The sequence below is a fragment of the Dermacentor albipictus genome, chromosome 2 (genome assembly GCF_038994185.2).
Source record: "Dermacentor albipictus isolate Rhodes 1998 colony chromosome 2, USDA_Dalb.pri_finalv2, whole genome shotgun sequence".
Classification (NCBI taxonomy): Eukaryota; Metazoa; Arthropoda; class Arachnida; order Ixodida; family Ixodidae; genus Dermacentor; species Dermacentor albipictus.
This window is the reverse complement of record NC_091822.1, coordinates 106,761,657-106,775,936: the sequence shown is the minus strand read 5'-3', so window position 1 is coordinate 106,775,936 and position 14,280 is coordinate 106,761,657. Positions and strand designations below refer to the sequence as shown.

At 45.7% G+C, this 14,280-nt stretch overlaps 1 protein-coding gene across 1 annotated transcript; it reads right to left on the bottom strand.

Moving 5' to 3' along the window:
- Positions 1–3,046: 3,046 nt before the first annotated feature.
- LOC135914870 (uncharacterized) lies at positions 3,047–6,550 on the bottom strand. The gene is made up of 2 exons (XM_065447788.2): positions 6,025–6,550; positions 3,047–3,411 (listed from the first exon to the last, which is right to left on the bottom strand). Exons 1-2 carry the CDS (start codon positions 6,299–6,301, stop codon positions 3,224–3,226), a joined length of 465 nt encoding a protein of 154 aa, XP_065303860.1. The 5' UTR covers positions 6,302–6,550; the 3' UTR covers positions 3,047–3,223.
- Between the last annotated feature and the right edge of the window lie 7,730 nt (positions 6,551–14,280).

Here is a 14,280-nt window from a genome sequence, read left to right as displayed (position 1 = left end):
CAGCAAAACTAACCTGGAACATTCACACTGAGTACATAATAAGTAAAGCTAATAGCATGCTCGGTTACTTACGCCACAAGTTTTCCAAAGCACCATCATCCTTAAAATTACTACTTTACCAGTCATTAGTGCGCCCTAAATTAGAATACGCTGCAGCTGTGTGGGACCCATACCACGAAAACCTTATTTCCTCACTCGAGCTTGTCCAAAATAACTCAGTCCGATTCATATTTTCAAATTATAACCGTACCGCTAGCATAACATCAATGAAGGACAATCTATCTCTTCCATCACTTGCATCTCGCAGAACAATAGCACGTTTGACACTGTTTCACAAATTTTATTACCATTCCTCCCTTCACAGTAACTTCATTTCTCAGCCTCATTACCTATCGAGCCGCATCGATCATCGCCATAAGGTCGGACTTCAAACAGGCAACACTAACACTTTCAGTCAATCTTTCTTTCCCAGATCATCACAACAGTGGAACCACCTTCCCTGTGAAATTGTATCTATTGTCGACAACAAACTGTTTCGTAAGGCTCTAGCTAACATTGTATAATTAGGAAGTATTAACATGTTATTTCATTTACTTGCCGTACTTACAGGCGACTAAGGACGACACTGGTTAACATCGTACTAACAGGAATTATCAAGTTGCTACTTTGTTTACATTGTCTGTCGTACTTACAAATAATGTGCAAGATATTACATAGTATTGTATAATTAGTAATTACTAACACACTGCATTGTTTATTTTCCGTACTTTATTGTTATACTTCCCGTTTTCCCACTCCCCTCTGTAATGCCTTCGGGCCTTGAGGGTACCATAAATAAATAAATAAATAAATAAATAAATAAATAAATAAATAAATAAATAAATAAATAAATAAATAAACAAACTGCAATCGAACAAGGAATGTCGTCGGTGTCAAAGTTTCGACAAGAGAACGCGTCTTCCGTCAGGGCAGTAACTGCTTTCCTGAGCAGCATTTATTTACGCGTAGCTCACTCTCGCCTGCCCGCAACGGGAGAGGAGGTTAAGAATGCACTAGTGCAAATGCACTGAATCGAAAATAAGGTGAGAGAAGTCAGTGTGCTGAAAAAAAAGGGTAAGAAAATGGAGGGGAGTTTGCTGCAACACAGAGGAAACGGGTAAGTGTAGTTCAGTTGGTTTTTCGAAGAAATAGAGATGAAAAAAATGAAAACTTGCCCGACATGCAAGCAGGAGTCATAATTATGGCAGGGCTAGTCTTCCCGAAAGCACACACACACACTAAGAAATAGTATTCCAACGCTGTCATAACAAGCAAAGAAAAAACACAAGAATGAAGACAGTTGTTTGAAAACGTGCTAGGTTGCGAGTAAGTACGTATGATAGGTAGTCAAAAGCTGAGGGAGAGACAAGCGACATTGACGAAATAATCAAAGATGCAGCTAAAGCAATAATGTTAAACTGGGTAATGTAATTTTGTGGTAAAGTATGGCTCGTGATTAAAAAAAATGCTGTTCTGCAAGCACGCATTATAAACATTGTTGGTTACGATGCTGTAATGAAAAGGGGGAGGCACTTCCTTTCCATTAGTAGCAAAGCAAGTATGATTCCGGTCCAGTACTCGGCGCACTCTAGCGAGAGGTCATAGGCAAATCGTACGTTAAGTTCAGCTGCAGCAGGCTTCGGTGCAGGAGTAAACCTAGGCATCCCGCACAATGGTTACACTAGGACAAGTTCTTCCACGTGCATTAAACAGGCGTAGATACATTCTTTGTGAGACGTTCTGATATAACCAACACTTTGAACATTCCATTTGCTGCTTGATTGGCGAGCAGCTTGGTCTCAAGTCGAGATTTTGTAATTTTTTTTTCAATTCGCAGGAGCGACTTCAAAACTTCAGAAAGTCAGGCAAAGCATGGTTCATTCAGCTGTGTTGCGTGCAGTTAAGCGGAAAGTATCTATGAAATGCACTTCTCGCAGGGCAGATAATCTGTCATGCCTGTGCTGCTTCGGTTGAGTAAGAGAGAGAGAGAGAGAGAGAGAGAGAGAGAGAGAGAGAGAACATTATAAAACCTCCTTTCTTGGGTCAAGGGGGGCGGGAGACTAGCTCCACCGAAGCTCCTCAGTAAGCTGGCTATTGTTCGCAGGCTTGCCTTCACAGCAGCGACGAGTTGCAGTTCGAAGACAATAATGTGACTGGCGCCGTGATACATTGCATATTTCAAATATGAGGGCGGACCCTTGAACAAACAACGTTCGCAGCTTTCAGCAGGATTCGAGTGTCTCTTTGTGCGGGCCATTCAGCAAATGACAAGGTAAAACGTGACTGAAATAAAGGGAAACGTTATAATGAAAGTCGTTAAGATCACTACTGTAGGGCATATCATGTTTGCCGCACACTTTATTACTTGCCCTCCTTTACTATGAGAATTTGAGTGGAGAGTTCTTATGGTGGCGTTGTCTCAGTGGTTTAGGTCCTTTTACAAAGAGATGCAGCATCCGCGCCACAAACTGCCCTCCACGCATTCGAAAGTTTTAATGAACATTCACGGCAACATCCTTTCAAGAGGAAACTTCAAGTCATTGAAACTCAGCTAAATGTTACATGTTGCATATAGTGCAACAGTTACAATAATAAACAAGTCTCAAAGCGAAAAACTGCAAGGGCAGGACCTCTGCTAATATTAACAAGAAGGAAAAGAAGTATTGTTACTGCAGAGGACAAATTCTTAGTACATGATAGAAATATGATCGTAAACACATAAGCCACGTTAAATCATGAGCTTGCCTGATAATATAATTGTGTGAACTAACCATCCAAACATTTGGACACGAGCAAGGTGCACCAGTGAAGGCTTTGATGATTCGAAGTGGTTGGTCACATTGTCGGTATATATTTAAAGACACATATTGTTCAGTCATTGATATATCGCGAATCTCAATTTCCTGACTTGAGGTAAAGCACAAGAGAGCACGTAGAAACACAAAAGTGCTGGTGTTCTACGAGCTCTCTTGCACTTTACCTCAGGTCATGCAGTACCGAATAGCTCGACAGTCTGGCGTTTTGAATTTCTATTTGAGAACATTTTTTTAAAATTCTGCAATATAGCAAATGTATCTGCACTGGTAACTTGTCTGCAAATATTAGAGCTTCCCATTGGACTGGCATAGCACTAGAGGCGTTTTTCCACGCCGAAAAGTGACACACACGGAAATAGAGGTCCAATTTAGTAACTCAAATGATCTTCGGCGAGCTGGGCAAGTTTCTGGCGCCTGAAGAGCAGCAGCAGGAACATCACGGTCAGGTTTAGCAGCGTGATGAGCACGAGCATCGGCGAGTACCGCGAGAGGGAGAGGATGAACGAGATTTGCCTACGCAGGTATTGTGGACGGCCCCTCGGCGATTCTGGATCACCTGAGTTTACGGTGAATGAAGCAAAGTGTTTTTATCTCATCCGGTGTTTTATCTCTGTCGGCTGTACGTACAAGCCGTACTGTAGTGCAGTTATGCTCTTCCCTGCAAACACTCATGAACAAACAAAAATTACCACATAAGCGTGCAATGACCATCTAATGGCCAAACATTTCCACATCTTGGAAAACTGGAACCATTTGTTTACCCTAATCTATGTCGATGAAGGGCAGATTTGTACAAAAAGAATGAAATACGATTTGGTTTGGAATCTAATTACTACACTAATTCTATAATTGGTGATCAGTTTGCCGAAAAATTCATACCTAATATGCCACTCTCCAGAATATCAATGCCCCTACTGACTATCGTTTAAATTCCTGTCTTTAAATCAGATTTGTAATGCAAACAAAACACGTGGCATTCATGATACGTTCAGCATTAAAGACAACACAGCTAAACTCTATATCTGGCGGCTATAACAATCGGTTGAGCCGAGAGGCTTTTTTTTTTTGTGGAGAGACCAAAGGATGTTTCGAGTTTCTATGTTTCGCGCTGGCCGCGTGTGGCGTTGGCTGAAAATGCTAGAGCTAGGATTAGTATGCATACACAAAAATCAGGAAATGTCAAAAAGCAGAGGCAGGGAAGGGGGGTTGCACCCTTCCAAATTTGCTAATTTTAGACAGACAGACAGACAGACAGACAGACAGACAGACAGACAGACAGACAGACAGACAGACAGACAGACAGACAGACAGACAGACAGACAGACAGACAGACAGACAGAGACAGACAGACAGACAGACAGAGACAGACAGACAGACAGACAGACAGAGACAGACAGACAGACAGACAGACAGACAGACAGAGACAGACAGACAGACAGACAGACAGACAGACACAGACAGACAGACAGACAGACAGACAGACAGACAGACAGACAGACAGACAGACAGACAGACAGACAGACAGACAGACAGACAGACAGACAGACAGACAGACAGAGACAGACAGACAGACAGACAGACAGACAGACAGACAGACAGACAGACAGACAGACAGACAGACAGACAGACAGACAGACAGACAGACAGACAGACAGACAGACAGACAGACAGACAGACAGAGACAGACAGACAGACAGAGACAGACAGACAGACAGACAGAGACAGACAGACAGACAGACAGACAGACAGACAGACAGACAGACAGACAGACAGACAGACAGACAGAGACAGACAGACAGACAGACAGACAGACAGACAGACAGACAGACAGACAGACAGACAGACAGACAGACAGACAGACAGAGACAGAGAGAGACAGACAGACAGACAGACAGACAGACAGACAGACAGACAGAGACAGAGAGAGACAGACAGACAGACAGACAGAGACAGACAGACAGACAGACAGACAGACAGACAGACAGACAGACAGACAGACAGACAGACAGACAGACAGACAGACAGACAGACAGACAGACAGACAGACAGACAGACAGACAGACAGACAGAGACAGAGAGAGACAGACAAACAGACATACAGACAGACAGACAGACAGACAGACAGACAGACAGACAGACAGACAGACAGACAGACAGACATACAGACAGACAGACAGACAGACAGACAGACAGACAGACAGACAGACAGACAGACAGACAGACAGACAGACAGACAGACAGACAGACAGACAGACAGACGCTACTGAAAATTTCCCCGCAATTGCTGTCAATAAAGTTTGCATATCACAAGCGCTACATTATGATTGAAATAAGTTGGTATAATAAAAATGATGGATAGCACGAATCCCGGTTGGTGGAATTCGTGGAATGAGTTACGAGCAGAGTTAAGTTCTGATAATAAAATGGCGCACAAACGAACTCCTACAAAATATATTACCGCCAGTGAACAGCTTATCGGGATGTAAAGGTTTCTAGCTTTATATTGGAAACTTCAGGTTCAGCAAACTTCACGCGGCACAGTGCTTGTCACATTTATAAGCCTCGTCTACACGCCCTCCTCGTAACCCGCCCTAAGATCATGACGCAGGTGGTAGCGCTTTCACGAATGTGAGCGCTGGGACAATAGTGCTGAAAGGAAACAAAGAAGTGTAGGTATAGTCGCTGGTATGCTTATGTGGGCTGGTTGGGGTTGGATATTTTTCTTCTTTTTTTTTTATACGCCAACCACTGACGCTGACACAGATAACTCTGTCACCGTTAAACGTTCGCGCTTCGCACAAAATAAAGGGCCAGGCAAGATAGAAATAAAAAAAATACAAAATTATATTTGTGTTGAGAAAGCCAGAACCGCGAATGTGGGAAATCGCCTTGCATGACATCATGGCCGCCAACACTGGTCATACCGGCAATAAGGTCATTGCTTCATAAAAGGCATTTTAAACGGGGTATGATCAAAATATGCTTTCAAATATAAATGAAAGCTTTGCAATTAATCGAGGTTTAACGGCGTCGACACAAAATCCAAACTATACAATCTCGCAAAAGAGAAATACATCATGCGGCGCTCATCGCTCGCCAACACATTTTCCACCATTTGAAAGAGAATTGAGCGTTCCTTCAAACCTGAACAGAAACGCGCGTATCTCACCTTCTGCTTCCATGAGAGGAGCCACTGGTCGAGGAGAGCGGCTCGGAGTGTCCCGCAAAACCTTATCTGCGCCACTTCCGCCCCCTTGACTGTCGTGCGTCGATCCAGAATCAGCCACGCCATCTCCGATCTGGGCGGTTGCAGCGTCTACGCTAACACTGGCCACCGAAGTCGACTGTTGTGGGGCCGCGGACGAAGGCTGTTGGAGGCCCGCTTCAGTTCCATCGCCGTCCAACGGCTCGACTTCGTCCAGAAGCGGAGCGTGGTCCGTGTGCATCGCCTTGGATTTGAGGCTACGGGCCGTGCCTGGTTGGACGTCGGTGTCGAAAGACTTTCTTGGGCTCGAATCACGCACGAGGCTTCAAAAGATCTCCAGGAAGGACCTTTCCAGTAGCTGAGGGCGGTATACTCTCGGTGGATGTAGTCCCTTTGACTATGGGGCACTCATTGGTGCATACCCACGAGATGGAATATCTTCATCTTCTTCCTAGCCTGACTAGGCATGACACATGCCCACGGCGGCAGATGGTGGTTGTTGTTGTTGTTGATGCTGCTGTCGCTCGAGGAGCCAAATACCTGATGACCTACCCTAATATAAGTTATTTAATAGTTGGCTGGTACTTGTTGCCAACGAAAACCCGTCCTTTACATTGTCTGGCGGGTCCGCCGCCTTGTTTTTTCGATGAGAGGGTCGGTGTTTCATCAAAATAGCAGTCTCCAGACGTTGACACGACGCTCTAGGTAAGTTTCTTTTTCTGTGCTCCTAAAAGTAAACATAATCATTTTGACATTCTGCTCTTTTGGCGCAATTTTGTAGCGTTTATTACACTAAGGCGTAAATCACAAAGCCAACACACAATCTTGGGGCAAAGATATTTCGAAAAAAAGCAAATTTGGAAAGATAGCATAAGTTGCTGTAAGGTCACCAATTCTCGATAGTCGTAAGGCTACGTGGGGTCTCGGATAGAATTTCTAGAGGTTCGAAGATAGTTGAGCACTCAAAACTACTGAATGTTAGCAATGCCCCACGGCTAAGATGCCGATAATAATTCAGGCTAAATATTAATACCTACGTGAGTGGACATGGCTCCGTCGTAAGCAGACAATATTTGACAGTTTTATAATAACGTTTGTTGCCTTCCGTACGTTACACGTGAGCACCTTTGCGGGACATTACAGTGCGTATCCTTTCAAGTCCTTTAGTTTACCTAACGGAAGCACAAACGTAGCGAAAACGTTACAAAACAGGGTGCCGTCTGGTGCCTCGTGCCTAACGTATCCAAGCGAAGACGATCCATTAGCACCCGTCCTGCTGTTGCTATGTGGAGGCGTCTCGTTAGGCGTATGGGCGCCAGAATCGCCGAACGATGTGAGAAAATGAACGCGCTATGCGCTCATTACTAATCTTTCAGGTGAGTTTAAAGAAAGCGAAAGCTCATTACAATAGTTACTGGCGATCAACGCGAGTGAGAGCGCAGCCATCACGAGAATTCACGCTGAAGCAGGAGCGATGAGTGCCGTCATATTCGACAACGCTGTCTTTGCGTCCGTAAACATTACGGACCTTCCTTTCGGCACGCCTTCGAATGGCACATAACCTTTCAAATTCTTCGTCGTTAGTTGGTACATTGCAGTGCTTAGTGGCAGAGCGGGTACTTTGAGGCAATAAGCTATTTTCGGTATTAATTCTGCATTCGTAGTCGAGGCTGTGATCCCTTTGTCTACGGCTGCTGTGTTATCTACCCAGTCTACCGACTTCAGTTTCACTTTTCTGGGCGACGTCCGAAAATGAAGGGCAGAGATTAGGATCGGGTAGTGATAACTACCTCGAGTCTCGAAATCTGCACACCATTCGAACATAGGGGCCACTTGACTTGATACGAATGTGACGTACTAAGAATATCGAAGACCTCAGAACTTGTCGACGGGCGCAAAGACATATACGACGTTACCTCAACAAACTGAACCGAAAAAGGTGGAGGGACTTTTGTGGGACACTGGACATACGACAACCGCTGAGCAAAACCTGGCGAGTCGTCAGAGGCATTCGCAAAGAGCCGCAACAGCTTTATCCTTTTAACGCCCTCTCACAACATGAGCGTGCATCCCTGAAAGAGGTGGCAGAGCAGTACTGCAGGCTGCTTTCCAACGGGGCACAACCTTTTCGGCAAATTGCAAGTCATCAGCCTAGTCCACCTCGAGCTACCCTTCCTGACTTAGAATTACTGTTCACCATTGAAGAGCTCACGGCAGCAATCGGCGACGTAAACAAGCGATCATCACCTGGCCATTGCGGTGTGAGTTATGAAGCGCTCGCAAGTCTATGCCACACATATCGCCGACGCCTTCTGGAGTACTACAAGGCCTCATGGATAACTGGGGACGTTCCTACGGAATGGAAGCTTGCGAAAGTTATTCCTGTATTGAAGCCTGGGAAGCAGCCAAGAAATTACGCCTCCTTGAGACCCATATCTCTGCTTAGCTCCGAGGGAAGCTATTCAAAAAATGATCTACAAGCGACTAAATTGGTTCCTGGAAACTACAAAAGTTTACCCGGAAGAAATGAATGGCTTCCGGCGAAATAGGTCCGCACTTGATAATGTTATTGCCTTGGTCTCATCAGTTGAAGAGGAATTGGTCTCTGGAAACATACCTACTGCATTATTTTTGGACATTACGGCAGCCTATGATTCGGTCTAGCATAAAGGAATACTTGACGCTTTGGAAACCCTTGATCGGGGTGGACGGCTTTACGCATGGATTGAACGCTATCTTCAAGGACGCCAACTTTTCATGTGTACCCCGGATGGCCCGCGGCGCTTTATGCCGTCGAGAAGGGAGTGCTACAGGGAGCTGTGTTAAGCCCGGTATTATTTAATTCAATCATCAATCATCTGAGAAGAAACCTGCCCCGTGGCGTCAAAATCACACTGTACGCAGACGACATCTGCAGGAGCGCGGCGCGTTCCCGCAGTACCACCCAACAACGTCTCAAGAGAGCGCTAGCAAATATATCGGCCTACCTAAATCCAAGGGGTCTGAAATTGTCCCCCGACAAAAGCGTTGCCATGGCTTTCACGCGGAGGTGTATGGAAAAATACCCACTAGTGTTGGGTGGTTGTACCCTTCCATACGCCAAGACGCAAAGGTTTCTTGGAGTGACGATCAATAGGAACTTCACATGGTCGACTCAAGTGAAAAAACTGAGTGAGAAGATTTCCTCGGCATCGCACGTATTCCGATTTTTGGCCGGATAACAGTGGGGCCGTAACTGTCAATCAATGGTGCTCCTCCATAAGGCCTACGTCGACGGAACACTACGATATTACCTCCCGATCCTGCACAAAATGTCTCCTACAAGCAAAAGAAAATTTGAGGCAGCACGAAACAACTGCCTCCGCGCACGTCTTGGCCTTCCGAACGGGTCATCCCGTTCAGGAACTGTAGCAGAAGCGGGATGTCTGCCTCTTGAAGTGCTATCTTCACAGGAGACATTTCGGATTCACCTTCGCCATGGCATTCATACGAAAACTCACTTTTAGAGGATATTTCTAAAACCCGTGCTACATCTAGCTTTGGGCAGGCGGTCGGAAGCATATCTATGTCGATTCCTGCTCAGGTGTCACAAATTATGCCACGAAACATTTCACCATGGAAACTGTCCCCACTGGAAATCGTGCCATATATACCTGGAATCAGTGCGAAAAAGAAAATGCCTCAAGCAGCAACTTATCAGATAGCTTTGGAATATATGCACAAAGAATACGCAGCCACAACACACATTTTCACAGATGGCTCTACAACTCCACGCCACTCATCGTGCGGACTTTTTGATCCCTCTACAGGGCAACGATTCTCGTTTCGTCTTGAGTGAGCGACATCGTCTACTTCAGCGGAGCTATATGGCATTAAGGAGGCCCTTGTGTATGTACTTCGACAGCAGCCGCCAAAGAGATGGGTGATTTTCATGGATTCAAAAGCAGCCCTAATAAGTATGTGGAACAGGCACAAACGTTGCATTAATCAACCTGCAGCATTTGACATTGCTTATCTTCACCACAGGGCTAAGATTGCTGGGCATTGCATAAAGTTCCAGTGGATACCTGGTCATACCTGCATTTCGAGAAATGAAAGAGCGGATGAAGCTACCAGAAATGGACTCCAATACCGCAAGTTCAAAAAGAACATTTTTTACAAGAGCTGACGCTTCAAACATGAGAAAAAATATGCCTATCAAGAAAAATACCGCATCTGGAATCTACCGATTCACCAAGATAACTTCCTTCGTTACACTGACCCAGAAATGAGACCGGAAATTCCACGACCACTTCCTCGACACTTAGAGACAGTACCATCGTCTTCGACGTAACGTGGTATACACGACCAATTATCTGTACAGCATAGGGCATACCACTAACCCATACTGTGATAACTGTCGCAACCTAGAGACAATGGAGCACATATTACTAGGATGCCCCGCGTACCGCGAGGAGAGACAATTTTTTGAGTAACAAATGGACTTGATTTGCCACGAACCATTAACGTCACCGAGCATCTTAGGTCCAATGCCCGGCCCTTCAGCACAGCAACGGGTTTTGGATCTATTGTTCAAATACCTGTCAGAAATTGGTCTAATAGGAAAGCATTAAAGATTGCACACTTCATATGCAACAGCCTAAATTTACCCGCCATGTCCCCTGTAAATAGTAGTATCAGCTGGGTCCACTCGGACTCTTTTTCTCCCACTCTCCCCTGGAAACCTTTAATTCCATTCCCCATCCCTACACTGATTAGCATGCCAGCGGTTGTATAGGCGCCGGCAAAATTCTCTGTTTTTCTAATAAAGAGCCCCCTCTCTCTCTCTCTCTCTTTCAGAATTACGGACGTTAAACTCGCCAAATAACGTACGTGATCATAGTGCACATAAACAGCAGAAACCCAGCAACTTTCCGAGCATGCGCAGTAAGCAGGACGCTATTTCTTTGCTTACGTAATGCTTTTACGTTCGGTTACAAGCGCTGAACTAAATCTGTCTATTAACGCGAGAGCGCTAAGGAGCCCGTATCGCAGAAGATCCGGCATCGGCTTTGGACATCACTTAGGGGAAAATTACTTCGAACTAAATTCCAAACCACGAATATCTAACGTGAGGCTTATACCGCGTGAAAAGACAAGGATGAAAGCAAGACGTGACACACACAGACGTTAACTTGCAACAATCTTTATTCCGAGCAAAGTTAGCGATTCTGTGTGTCACGTCTTCCTTTTCGTTGCTGTCTTTTCACGCGCTTTAAGCCTTCCGATGTCATACCAACAAGGCTCAGCTTGTAGGTATGTCACAGCACAGCTAGCCCTTTCCCTACTACCAGAAGTGCTCGCACCTTGCATATCGTTCTTTACAGAGTTATTCTTCGTAATTTTGAGGATGGCAGCCCACAAACAAATGTGATGGGAAAAAAAATAACCACCGCGCATGTCTTTTATGTAAGCGCTTCTCAGACTAAAATATTAACAGTGCGAAACAATAACAGGAGATCGACCCGCGGAAGTGGCCGCGTTTCTACCAGAAAGCTCGCCTTCGTGCGTAGCGTTCGCAGCCGGCGTTTCCCGGTAAACGTTAAGGTTAAATAAGCTGCAGTTGCCGGGAAGCATGAAAAGAAGTAAGGAGTCTTTGAACACTACGGCGTTCCACTCTTAAAGGCGAAGCTTAAGCGTCCTCCAAATTATTCGGCTTCTTACTCAAGGGCGTAGTTCTTGTGGACATTTGAAACGCAGATTTTCGCGCACTTAGGTCTCTCAAGTTTACTGCGTCAATTAGCGCAGACGGTAACAGTAGGAAGAAGCGCACGTGTCCATACACCCTTCTTTATTGATGTCAGCTTTCGCACAATAGCCGCCGTCTATGGTAATCTTGCATATCACGGCATATGACAGACGCCAGCTGCTTTGAAATGGGTGAGGAAAAGGCCTGTGTTTAAAAAGAGGGTGCTTTGGAAAAAGGAATGCTTACGGTCCGCTTGCGAACTACTCTTGTCGCACACCACTGCAAAACTCGGCTGAGATTTGGACAGCTGCGTATGCTATTCGCGAAATGTGTTTCCCCACAAAGCCCGACAGGTGGTATAAGGGCCTGTTTCAAGTGCTACATTTTGTCAATAATCATTTGTCGAGTTTAGCCATGTGGTATTCAGCCTTACGGTGGCAGCGTCTTTGACATGCACCGGGAGGAAATGAAGTGCTTAAACAAAGAACTTATAGGCCACGGTATGGATGCCGACGCCTACACGTAATATCGATATGCTAATTACACGCACTGTATGGGGAGTTGGAAGTGCTAACTGCAAGGCCGGTACATAAACTAACGAACCATTCTTGGCGGCGAGCAATCAGCGCATAAAGTCCCCCGAGGTTTTATGTTTTTGCAAGATAAATGTAAAACACTGCATAAGAAATTGCACGTGCCTTACTCGGCGTTTGTGTTTTGAAAGGTGTGTCGAGGGGTGCGTTTTCATTGTCACTCTTACTTGTCACTATTACTTGATAAACTTGCCAGCGAGAAAAGTTAATTTAAGTCGGGGAACCAGGCTATGCATCTGGACGTGTAGTTAAATTTTTCTGCGAAATTTTGACGGATACTGCAAAATGTATATTTTCTGATATCATCAATAGTGCTATAGAGCTTAGAATGCTTATCCACTCCGTATTGTTGTTATTCGGTTGGCAAAAAGGCTCAAAAATCAAGAAACCTTTTGTTTTCGTACTACTAAACTAAAGATTCGTACTACTAAACCACTGTGCTGCCCGACTTTCTCATCCTTTAGGCCAAGGTTCCTCCCAAGTTAGTCTTGAAATACTGCAGCTTACTTTTCAAGCTCGTTGTATTGCAGCAGCAACAATTATTTATCATGCGGAACCGCACCATGGAAAGACTGATTGGAGTGAAAAGTTCATCAAATTGTGGTATGTAGAGAGAAATAATAATGCAAAGGCATCCACTCAGAAATAAAAACATTTATTCTGCTTATAAGTTGACCTTGGCGTGGTAGGATGCCCGCCGCAAATTTTCTTTCTTTCTTTTTGGTGACAAATTCGCATTCTTGCGCGTGGAAGCGTATTATTCAGCTATGGGCTAACGCATTTCATGTTCTTGCATATCTGTGAAATAACAGTTAAACAACGGAATTAATAATTTCCACGCTTTCAGACACCTTAATGTGGCTTTAACGTTGTCAATGCTCGTCTAGAGTGAATATTGCACGTCTAATTCAGTTGCTTTCAGGCATATTGCCTGAGTATCAGCGTGTACCTATTTCCTGTCCCGGCATCTGTATTCGTTGTTCATCTCTTTTCTAACTATGGCATTTTAACGCGACAGCGTTAAGGAGCTCGTGTCGCAGAAAAGCCGGTGTCGTCGGCGGCGGTGTCGGCGTCCGCGGCGTTGACCGTGAGCGATAAATCAGGGCAGGCACTTTATAAATAAAAATCAACTTCCAAGATGTGCTGGGTGGGAATCGAACCAGGGTCTCCGGAGTGTGAGACGGAGTCGCTACCACTCAGCCACGAGTTCGATGCTTCCAAACGGTACAAACGCGCCTCTAGTGAATGCGGTGTTGCCTTCGAAACGAGCCGTGGAAAGTTATACTGCAATGTATATTGGTAATTATGAACATGTAGCTTACAGAAGTCGCAATTACACGAGTAGCGAAGTGCGTTTCCGCTGCATTTCTTCTGCGCTTTCCGCACACGCAGAGCCATCTTGCGGCAAACACAGAAGACCCCCTCCTCTCCATGTACGGCGCTGCCCCGACAGATGGCGCGCCACGCGCGCATTGGAGCTGCGAGGACCGGTGCGAGGCGGTTCGCGGCCCCGACTCCCTCTCCCCTGACAACGCTTCGCCTTGCTCCGTCTGCAGAATCAAGCGTCCTTCCTTTCTTTAGATCGCTATCTGTCTATCTCTCTGCCCGTGCCGATCACGACGTTTGGCTGGCGTGCATCATTTCCCCCTCCGAGATACCGAGTTCTTCGGTTCGTTCCGCTTGCTCAGGCGCACGTTTCGTTGCTGCGCTGAACGCCGCGTTGCTCGACCATATGGCTCGACGCTCACCGCGTCCGATGCGGGGCGCCTCGTAAGTGATGGCTGCCCTGTAGCCCACTGTCTTACACCCCTTGGCGGGTCGACGGGAACGCTGTCGCGTTCCACTCTTGAAGGCGAAGCTTAAGCGTCCTCCACTTTTTAGTAGGTCCAGTGCAACGTG

Coding starts and splice junctions, on each gene's coding strand:
- LOC135914870 (XM_065447788.2), bottom strand. CDS start 6,301: ATGCACACGGACCACGCTCCGCTTCTGGACGAAGTCGAGCCGTTGGAC. Junction 3,412..6,024: donor TCCTCTCATGGAAGCAGAAG/GTGAGATACGCG, acceptor CCGTAAACTCAG/GTGATCCAGAATCGCCGAGG.